Source organism: Vanessa tameamea, chromosome 7, assembly GCF_037043105.1.
Source record: "Vanessa tameamea isolate UH-Manoa-2023 chromosome 7, ilVanTame1 primary haplotype, whole genome shotgun sequence".
Lineage (NCBI taxonomy): Eukaryota > Metazoa > Arthropoda > Insecta > Lepidoptera > Nymphalidae > Vanessa > Vanessa tameamea.
The window spans coordinates 3518566-3530776 of NC_087315.1; the positions used below are offsets into that span (position 1 = coordinate 3518566).

General features: G+C 30.6%; 1 protein-coding gene across 1 annotated transcript in view; it reads left to right on the forward strand.

Annotated features, from left to right (window-relative positions):
- The first annotated feature begins 321 nt into the window (after positions 1-321).
- The window catches only part of LOC113401172 (large ribosomal subunit protein eL24), a 424188-nt gene continuing 412298 nt past the window's right edge, over positions 322-12211 (forward strand). Inside the window, exon 1 of the mRNA XM_064215276.1 lies at positions 322-326. Coding sequence (XP_064071346.1) covers positions 322-326 — 5 coding nt within the window. The remainder of the gene's footprint in view (positions 327-12211) is intronic.

Here is a 12211-nt window from a genome sequence, read left to right on the forward strand (position 1 = left end):
TTCTTCTTGAACTAAAACGTTTTCATTTCCACAATTAAACATTCAGGCCAGACGATGACGTTAAAGTAGAAATTAAGTCTTCGATTGTCAATATAAAATAAATACCTCAGTGGAGTCGATCCATTAAATTATTTGTTTAATGTATCGAAAATAGTTTATATAAACGTAATTAATGTATTTATTTACATAAACATTATAAACATAAAGACCTAAATTATATAAAAATACAAATTAAAAATTCTTATAGTACAAATCATGACCGCGTGGAATGGTGGCAAGAATGCTAGCCCGTTGAATAGCAATGCCGATCCTCTGGGCAAAATGAACCAGCTCTCCTGTTACCAGTGGAGGAAAAAAGTGAGGTATTATACTTTTAATAAGGGTTTTTACACAATTGCTCCAAGGTTACTTGGGGGTAGGGCTTTGTGCAAGCTCCTCTGGGTACCTACCCATTGGGAGGTACCACTCACTTCTCATATATTCTACCTCCCCAATACTTTGTATTGCTAACGCTATACTTTATATTATTGTGGTCCGATTAGAAGGGTGAGTTAGTCAATATAAATCAGGCACAAGGGATATAATAACTTAGTTCCCAAGGTTGATGGCGCATTGAAGATGCAAGAAATAATTTAAATTTCTTGTAGCGCCTTGTGCATTCAAATTTAAGCCTGTAGCTTTCGATTAATCCGCCTCAACCACTAGGCAATTTCAACTTTAAAAATAATTCATAATAAAATTAAATATTTGCACACAACTGTATTTCAAAAATATATATCACACAAGTCTTCCTCAAAGTCCCAGCATCGAGTAGCGCATTATGCAACAATTCTCCTTAACTTTCAGACAAACACTGAAACTCGAGGACTCGCTAACTTACCCTCGTCGCTTTGATAACGACATCTTCATTTACAAGAGTTAGATCTTGAGTAGATAAGTACGTTACAGTTACGTATTAAATTTTAAAAGTATAATTGTTTTACGAAGTATAACTATTTATCTTTGAAATATTAATATGTAACTGATAGTTTTTCGCATGATCATTTAAGATATATTTATGGATCGAAAATAATTAATAATTTTAATATATTAAAATATAGTTGTATATAGTCAAACGATCTCCCACTCATATTGTGCTAGCATGCTTCAGAAAAAAATGATTTCTGATGCGATTATTAAAATAGTCGCAGTCAATGCCAGGGCGAAGATTGCCATTGCAACCCGATTGGATTACATTTAATTTATAAGAAAATAAAGACCACACCTATTTTTGGGTATGTGTCCACTTTAATATTTCCTGCGCAGGAGGCTAGGAGTTTTAACAAAAATTAAAATTGTCAATAGCAACACGAACACAAAAAGGCTGAGAATTTAGCAGAAATTAAAATGTTATTTATAATCATTCAAATTTCGGGTTTCAGGAATCGCTATGCTAGGATATTACCTAAAAACGAACGTTTAATTTTACTATCAAACATGCCCTAAGTGAACTTTCTACATACCTTGGCAGTGTGTAACTTCCCAACTGTCTGACAATACCAATCTCTAACTGCACTAAATGAAGAATTCCTCAACTTTATTGGAGGAAGTTTTCCTGAAAACGCTCTTAAGCATTGTCGAGTTTTCCTAACTTCGACATTGGCTTAAAATGAGCTTGATTGCCATTAGGGACTTGCTTATTTCTTTTCATCTATTTTAAGAAGCCTGGACAAATGGGCCACCTAATTTTTACTAAACATCTTCCCCCATAAGTCATCACTCTAGGGAGTAAAAACCACCTTTCTCCATCAATACACTGGAAACTAAGGGATCGAATATGTTACGTCTCTGTAATAATAATGACGCGCTTACCTTTCAGACCAAAATATAGCGATACAAAATGTTCAGCCTCAGAATACATGATAAACCCAGACAGGCCTTTTGATATTAAGACCTATCAGTAATAGGTATGTTCTATTTGAGCTATAATCGAGTATGCAGGTTGTTACAGTGCAGACTTTATATATTGACATTACAGAATTACCTTTCAGACAATGTAATTATAATTTATATAAGTAGAGGTATTCTATAACAAAAAATCGAAACTCTCCCCAGAATACGAGCGTTAAATGTATACGACATTATAATAATTATAAAATTTATTGGATACACTTTTTTTCATATTTCACGAGTGAGAAACGAAATTAATTCTTACAGAATCGCACTGATGTACGTTGATTTCAATGACTATTAATTTGATGTGATGTGTTTATAATGAACTAAAATAAAACTAAAAAAAGCTTAGCCATGAACTCAAATCTCATATGAATTGATAGTATTATTATGATTTTTTTACTATTTTGCAAGAAAGCGTTTACTTTAATCTACTAATAGATTCAGCAGCCTGTTTATCGGATATGTACATGATTTCTACACATTTCCACAGTTCTCATTTATTACAAAGACGCCAATAAACTATATGGGAGTTATATTTTTCGGTGATCGCGTCTGTGTCGCCTATAAACCTCGGTTATCTACTCTGTTATTATATACGAGCGAGACTTTGTTGCCTAGTGGCCTCGTGGTCTCCACGGATGTGAGGGGCGGGACGGATATATCGCGGCAGTAAAGTTATTTGTTACTAAGAGATAAATATCATTCATTTCACTCGACCTCGAGTTTTGAAGATAAAAATTAATACCCCAAATATCGAGTCACGGCTTTTTCCTCAAATAACTTTGAGTGATAACATCAATAGAATATTTTGGAATACCCGTTACGGGAATATTTTCTGAATCATCTCGCTGAGTGATTATAATCTGATGTATATTTTCAAGGATGAATAAATCTCTAATTGACTGAACCTTTCAACCCCTGAAGGTATATAATCATTCCAAATTGAATATAACGTATTATGATTGTTAGTTGTAAAATAAAATATTAGGAAATTAAAAAAAAAAATTGAGGAATTATCAAATAACATTCGTTCGTTTCGGAACGTAATTTAAGTTTGTATTGAGTATTAGGCATCAGACTATTTTGCGCGATTTAATTATTATAATTAAAGTTATTATAGAACTGATCCAATAAAAAAACAAATGATGACTGCACTATAAAAAAGATACGAATCCGATTTCCGATCGCCTATCGGTGAGCCTCACCCTCGGTTAAAAGTACGTATTTTTCTACGTTGTTTTGTTAATATAGTTTACGGCACGTAATTCTCATTAACGTTACATACACGTGTCATTGATTTACATATTATCAGTAAGTGTATCACCCTTAAAACTGATAGTAATATAATATAATTCTGAGCTAGGTCTTCCAGTTAGATAAATAGACTAAAGTTATTATAATAGGATTTAAATGTTATGCTGTATTTCGGTTTGGTGGTCAAGTGAATCAACGTGATAATAACAATTGAAGTCTTAATCGTACAACAAACTGCATACTCCCTGGTCTTTTTTATTATTGGCGTCCCCACTTCTAAGAAACGCTTACTAAGATAGATGGTAATACTTATGTAACTTATGGAAGAAGAACACTTATGGAAGGAAAGTAGAAACTGTAGCGTTCCTAATATTATATTCCTTGGTAGATTACTTTTATTTTATGTAGTTTATGCTACATTGAAACATTTTACCTAGTTTTAAGTTTAATTGTCACTAGGGAAAGGCAATAACTTTTTTAATAAGTGGTCGTCTGATGGATTGGTTATAATCGGGCCCTTTCGGTCCTCATATTGTTATGAACTAATATAAAAGTATCTGAAAATGTAAAACTAGGAGTATATTGTCAATTAATTAATGTTATCTATACCAGAGAAGGGTTGGGGCAAAAGAAAAACCAAATATTCGAACCCATAAACTAAATGTCCAGCTAATGTGGCACCTGATGGTAAGAAGGTACTGTCGCTCATAGCTATTACGCCAACAATAGTTAAGATGTTATATCTCTTGTACATTTGGTTACATTTACTTACTGGCTCACTCACCTTTTAAACTGAAACACAATAATTATTGTATTGCTGCTTGGCGATAGACTGTATGATTAGCTGGGGACACCTACCCCAATGGTTCAATTTTTTGACATAAAAAAGACTTTAATGGTACCTTTATCTACATAAATAATAGTTAAAGATTTCCCTTTAATGTCCTATTTGTAGACGAACAAAAACGTCATGGATTAATATTAAGTATCAAATAATAAAATATATCATGAAGGAACCTATATTAAAAGATACGCATTTTTCAAATTAATATTTATACAATATATTGAAATATATTTTGTATAGGTTTCAAGTAAATTTAATTAAAATATGAAAGAAATATTTGGAGATTTTTTTAACAGCAAAGTGGCGACTAAGAAGCGTTTGAAAGAATACGAGACTAAATTCATCTCGGCCTCGCTATTTAATAACGTTTGAAATTATTCATTTATTGAATTGCTTTCATTTATTTTTTTATTATTTTTTTATGATACCTATAATTTTGTATTAAATACTAGGTGTTGATGTAAATAATGCTGGTGAAAAAGTTACTTGTCAATATATATTGGATATCGTGATATAAGTTGTTAAAAAATAAACGATTTTTCTTAATGTTTTAGCATATAGCCTGTTCCAATGGAAGTAGGAAAAAAGTTAAACAAACCTTAGATTTACGTATTTCATGCGATTTGCTAATAACTCAGCTGTATTGTGCACTACTAATAGTTTATGATTAATATGTCTTTATTTATAATACAACACTTAACTACTTATTTCCACTTTAATTTTACTTCCAAAATTCCGATAACAGTTTCGCCGAAGTTCAAAAAGCCCTTTTTTCGCAAATCCATATTGAATATCATAGATTAATCAAGCTCTCAAACAATGATATCGCATCAATTTGCTGTCAAATGTTGTTTATTTGGCTTTTTTCCTGTTATTGATAGAATAGAGTGTACCTAAATCCTGTTAATTCAAGGTAACATAAACATATTACTGTAGACTCTAGGATGTAGAACTGGAGGTTGTTATAATATGTAGACGTAGCTAAAATTTTAAAACATTCTTAATTACTTCTAAGAAAGTCTCTAAGGAAAATATTTATTTGATCAATTACTTTTATAGTCAGTATTAATATTTAAATAGATTACCTTTCCTTGCTTGGCTAACGCTAATTGTTAACCCTTATTCCATTCTAATGGATAGAAAAAATCCTTCAAATTTCAGAGTGACGTCATTCGGAAACTGAAATGATACTTTTTAAGTAAGTTATGATATTTTGATAGACATGTTTAACTGGCATTAATGTTCTGTAGATAACGAAACTAGATTTAACTCTATGTTAGCATTTATAACAAACCTGGGTGGTTTTCTGATGCTAGCTATAATTATTTTTTTTGTAAACTTTTATGTATAAATAAATAAATAAAATAATAATTTAAATACGTTTTTTATTACAAAACATTCCAAAAATCTGACTCGATATTATTTATTGGAATGAATCAAAAGGCAAGAATAATTTAATACAACAAAAAGTATACATTGTATTCATATTCAACCGTAAGTTTGTTGGGAAAAGTTAGTTCATTGCATAATGCTATTCACCAGGTGCATGAAATGCAGAAACATACTTTGTAAATACGCACCTCTAGAGAGGACATGTATTAAAAAGTTAATAGGATTTACTAAACTATAATATTGTTGGATTGATGCATGGAATTCTAAAACAAAGTTTGTTAATATGCATTTGTGTTAACTTGATTTATTCGTGGAATTTACACGTTCCGTTTGATAATTTATAATGTGTCCAAATTCTGTTAGTTGTAGTAATTTCATAACAAAGTTACAGGTCCATATTGTAATTGCATTGTCACCTATGGTCAGAGATTGGTTTCAACAACATGACACGTTAGTTTTCATCAGATCATTCACGATTATTTGTAACGCACTGGGTTTACATCAAGAGCCGAAATGGCTCAGTGGTTAGAGCATGAGAAATCTTAAGCGAAGATTGCTGGTTCGAACTCGGGTAAATAGCAAATTTTCACGTGATATTGAAGGAAAAAATGTAGGAAATTTGAACATTAAAAACCTCTCTCCTCAAAAAATAACGTCTTTGGCTTATAATTTACAGGCTGTTACGTTTTATTTAAATAAGTGACTCAAATATATAAAATAAAGTATTTCCTAGTGTTACGACAAGACATGTTTATTTTCATAATTTTCTTATAGTTTACAGTTCCGATGTATAAAAAGTATGTCTATTCTGGTTTATTTTTGTATATGTATGACTGTATGTGGTATAGCTTTGTGCAAAACCGCCTAGGTAGGTACCACCCTCTCATCAGCTATTCTATTACCAAACAGCATTATTTAGTATTGTAGTTTGAAGGTTGAGTGAGCCAATGCAACTAAATGCACATGAGACATAACTTCTTAGTCTTGTCAATTGGGTAGTACATTAGTGTAATGAATGGAATAGTTTAAACTTCTTAAAGCACTAATGTCTATGCAAAAAAACTTATATGTATATTTTATGCATGAACTTCTGTTAAAAATTCAATATGACAAGTTCTACTTCATATACAAAATAAATAATAAAGAACATCAATTTAATAAAGCATTCAAAATAAGTTATTATATTTTAATTTATCTTAGAGGATGTGAAAAGCAAATTTGAACGATTTCCGTCATAATTGAGATCCGCTTTCGTAATAATGAATTGTTATTTTCGAAATACGAAAACGAGATACTGAATTTAATTCGTCATTATCGAAAATCTTATTAAAAAATCATACAACACGATCGGCAATACTTTAAGGACTTCCAATGTATTCGTTTTTATTTTGTCGACTTTAAACTTAACTATTTTAAATAGTTTATGAAGAGAACCATAAATGAATGAATATAAAAAAAAACGGATCTCCGGTGCCAAATGTTCAAAATATTTTTAATGAAAATGTTAGGTCAGCATTGCGATTTCATAGAACTTTTTAATTTATTTATTATAGTACAGATTTTTTTTCGTAATAAAATATACATATTTACAAAGTCATTAGCGGGATATATAAAAAAAATAATTGCACTTTATTGACATATTCTGTTATTAAATGGTGGAAAACAGTAACTACTGAGTTTCTTGCCAGTTTGTTTAGGTGCATTCTACCTTTTAAGCCAGTGATAGCTTTACATTGAATTCAACACTAACATGACAAATCAAAAGTGCTTTTATGAGCCTACTAGAATAAAGATTATATTGATTTTTGATTTATTGATACCAGAACACTCAGCTTGGTCTAAAGTCATCAATAAATATAATTTCCATCATATCGAGATTATAATTTTTCATCACAGTATTCAAATAAAAGATTTAGACATATGTCATGACAGTCGCCCTCAGTTCAATCGAAAAATAAAGAATTTTATTTGTGTTTAATTCTAATTTTATGATTTATCTTATTGGTTTTATTAATTATTATTTATTATATAATAGTTGAAAAATGTATTGTACTGCTTATTTTTAATTATTGCTTATATTAATTTATATATTTAATACATACATTGTGTAATATGATATTGCATGGAGAGACTACCTGTAAGTAGTAGAACTTTTGCCTTGATAATTTTGAAATGTAATTTATTTTTTATTTTGGATGTAATATTTTATCTACTGTTGGTTGCCCTAATGAAAATAAAATAAAATCAGTAATCCCAAAAATTTGCAGGCACACAAAAACAATTGAAAAGAAACACCAAAAGTACAAAAAAAAAAATCTGACCGGACCTGAAACTAGTGAAGAAGTTTCACTAAAAACGCATGTTATTTCAACATCCACTAGCTATGATGTTCAAATAATATTATATTAAAAAAAATATCGTAAAACGCCCAACTGAAAGTGGTCTTATCATATCTTTTCATTGGTTAACATTTTAATTAAGAAAATTCCTGAATTTTGGAGAACATTCATTAACTAGACAACCACTTGATATATAATAGGAATAATGTTCTTCTGAATGTGGAAAAAATATTTTTTTCGAATATTTCCTTAAATTTAGGCAGTCGTTGAGATTTTAAAATTAATTATTTTACAAGTATCTAAAATGTTTTACTCTCCTGGCCTTCAAAAGTACCTCAATCTTTAGTCTTATAGCTTGACTCTCACCGTGCGTAACAGAGAGTAAACTCTTGTTAACTATGATATTACATCCTAAACAGTCATTTTTGTCTTGAGAATGACTGCCGTATCTCAAATAGGTTTTGACGGACATCAATATACATCGTAACAAATTTATATTTGTTATTAAACAAAAGTTTGACATGTATTGGCATATTGGCAGTACGAAAGTAATCTATGAATATTTTATCTTATATAATGTAATGTATTTCTAATAAATACCTACACCTTTTGCTTTCTAATATAGACATATAGACAGAGTAAGATATAGCAATTCAAGGATTCTTCTTTTTCATAATTACTTAATATTTCACGAAACAATAATAACACTAGTATATACGCCATGAAGTTGCAGCAAAGTTTTTATTATGATGTCCTTCTGACATTGTGGCCATTCATAATTTGGCCGAGGGGATGACTAGCCATCTACATAGTATTATAGCTCAAAAGTATGCGCGTTACAGAAAATCACTACGATGGAAGATCAGAACAGATTTAAGGTTCTTTGCAAGGCAAGAGTCTAAATACGCTATCTTCTTAAACGGAATAGCCTATTTCTTTTTATTAGCATAACCTGGTTTGACTCCTAGAGCTCAGAGTTTGAGGCCTTATAATCAAGCCACTAGACCAATGAGGCAACATAGATGAGAGTCACCCCATCTCCTAAGGAATGTTTGACCACCAAACATTTCAAAAATGAGTAAGCAAATTAAACAAATGAACGTCTATCAAATCTCTTTTCAATTTCGAAGCGAACCCAAACAAATGTTAAAAGGCAAGCGAATTAAAAAGCGAGCAGCCGAGTGTGCTTATATTTATGATATCAATAACAAAATTGCGATAAGTATTTGTGTTCAATCTCTTTTATTATTCATCAACAGGATGAGGACGCTGCGGGCTGTGTTTCGAACAGGAAAATGCAATATATTGTTTTGTCTCTTTATCTCGTCCTTCTAACAAACAGCTTTATATACTAGCTTTGTTCTTTTTTAGAGTTGTATTTATATTTTATAATGAATGAAATTCTTTATTTTGTATTAGTTTTTATAGGTAGCGGTAAGAACAAAAACGTTTTGTAGAAATATTTTATTAGCGTGTATATTGGATTCTTTAGAAATACTTTTAGTTCTGAATCTAATAAAGAAATTATTGTTTGTGGAGATTTTAATATAAATGTACTGCATAATATAACCACAAGTATAAGATTCAGATCATTGTTAATTTCATATAATCTAGTAAATCTGTTCTTAGAACCAACTAGAATAACAGATTCCACAGCAACTTGCATAGATAACATAATTGCAACCCATATTCCACAAAATAAAATTATCATAAAAAACTAAATTCAGATCGTTGTGGACAACAAGCTTTATTTAATTTCCATGTTAAAAAAATAAGCAATTCCGAAAAAATAATGTTTGTTCCTTTGACCACAAGTCGTATTGAAAAGTTTAGAAGTAATATTATGGCCAATCTCCCACACCTATCTTTTAGTGATAATCCCAATGTTTTGTATAATAATCTATTTAAATTAATTAGAAACAAGTTTAATGCAATATTCACTTCTAAAACAGTTAATACAAAAAACTTTTTAAAATTCAATGACTGGGCTACTATTGGAATTTATAAAAGTAGGCAACGAATGTACGAGCTTTATAATGAAAGGACGTACAATCACAGTGCCACTTTTGCCAATTATGTAAGTATCTATTCAAAATGATGTAGAAAAGTGTGCTTTTTGGCAAAGTCTTTAACAATAGAATTAAAAATAGAATTAAGAATGCACATGACAAAATAAAAATGACTTGGAAAATTATTAATTGTGCAAACTGGTAGAGGTGGCAGTCGGAGCACCGAATTGAACTTAAATTATAATAATAAAGTCATAAATAGTGAACGGGAAGTTGCTTCAGTTTTTGAACAATTTTTTGCTGACGTACCAGTTTCTACAACTAAGTTACTTGTTTCTTCTCCAGCAGTTGCCGAATCATTGATGAAAGAAAATGTACGAGAATGCAAATCAAAATTTAATTTTACCCCTGTAAACACCAATGACATAATTTGTACATTTAAGTCATTAGACATTAGAAAAGTATTACTTTACTTTTATTTACAATAGTAAAATTCCGTGACTAACTGGCAAGTCGTCTAGTGGCTCGTCCATGACACTATCTCCAATCAAGATTCATAAATATGTAAAAGAAAAATATGGGGAATTCCCTACTGGGAGAATCTCCCCGATTCAAACCAATTCAGTTACTCTTCATATAATTTTATGGGTATATTAGAATATAATATCACATATTTCTAGTATAAAATAAATATTATGAATAATCAAAATATTTTTAGATAAAAATAAAATCTCTTCGAATAACTCGACAAGGGCACGTAATCAACGCTGTGAAATATACAGAATAATTTGTAAAAGAAAATTAATATTTTACTTTTCTTACTAAATTAAAAGAACGGTAGAGCATTTTGTACGGCGGTCTGGCGTTTGTAATTATCTTAGCTCATCATAATTATTGCAAGGCGTGGCTTCTTTAATAGCGGCAAACATTATTTTTATTAAATACATCATGCTACGAGTTCCCGTTTAAGGAATGCAATACAAACTGAGTACTACTAATGACTTGAATTTGTAATTCTAATACAATAATATACCCATAACTGAACATTTTTTAATTTTTCTAACATACTCCAGAAACGTTATCTAATTCGATTTTTTTTTTTTATGTTACGCGATATACCCTGTTTGAAACCGATTTAGATAATTTTATTTATTGAGTGGAAACTAGGGGCTTCGTCTATAAATAATTACTTACAAAAATAGCATATCATATTAAATTGCTATTAAAACTTGCATTGAATCCAATCAAGTGTTGCTGCTTCGCGGTAGAATGACTGATGAATACACGAGAAAACAACTTATTTTTACTTAACCTTCGAAAACTAGTTGCTAAGAAATATAACAATAATTTAAATGTTAAACCTAACAAATAAATTATTTAACTATATTAAACAAAATAGATTATTAAATTTGGACGCTATCCGCCTCTAGAGGGACCAACAATCAGGCGATTATAAACATGGGAGGTTTGCCGGTCCTTTGTGTTTCCAACTTTACGTGGATTCCACAGAGTAAGACACGTGCTCATAAAGGATTTTCAGTAATACTTTGTTACACAAGCTCTGTTTCGTTACAGAAAAAGTGTCCTTATAAACGAGAAGCTACGCGTCCAGAACAACGTCAAACCATCTATTCACTCGCACTGTTTCAAAGTATAATAAATTAAAATTAAAAAACCTTTTTATAAACAAGCTTACATTTAAATGCGCTAAAAATAAAAACAATAACTTTTAGTGTTAACTCATAACGTCATTTTACATTTGACACAATTTATTAAAAATCTCAATATAAGTTGATATGATGTAATTAAACTCGCATTCGCATTCTCAGTACGTCCTTTCATTTGATACCCATATTATAATCAAGCAACTAATTACTATCTGATGATGGGATCTGCCTTTCTGATTTTTCTCCTCCATTTCGCTCTATCGGATATATCCTTTTTAGAGATATTTCAGGAACTTAGAACGCTCTTGACTACATCTATCCATCTCGTCTTTAGTCTCCCTCTGGGTATAGACCCCGTGATGTTTAGATTGACCACAATAATAACCATTTAGTCAGGAGAGTTTAGTTTTACTATCCCTAGCCCGCTCTCTTGCAGCTTGTCGGCAATGTCTAGTCGTTGCGGATTTTGTCAAGTCTCGTCACTTCGAACATCCACCGAAGCATTGTCATCTAAAAAATATTTCTTATTAATTGATTTGTAACTAATTTCTAAGAATATCATCATATAAGAAAGGAAATAATCCTGGTGAATATGACTGTATCGCTCATCAAGCACTGCATCTGAAACCGGCTATAGAATTGTGAATACAATGATGGCTAGATGATCCTTCATTGTATCCACAATTATGAAGCAAACAAATCCAGATATACCTTTATAGTATTTGACATATACGCAAATAATATAGTATATAAATCTATCCGTACTATACT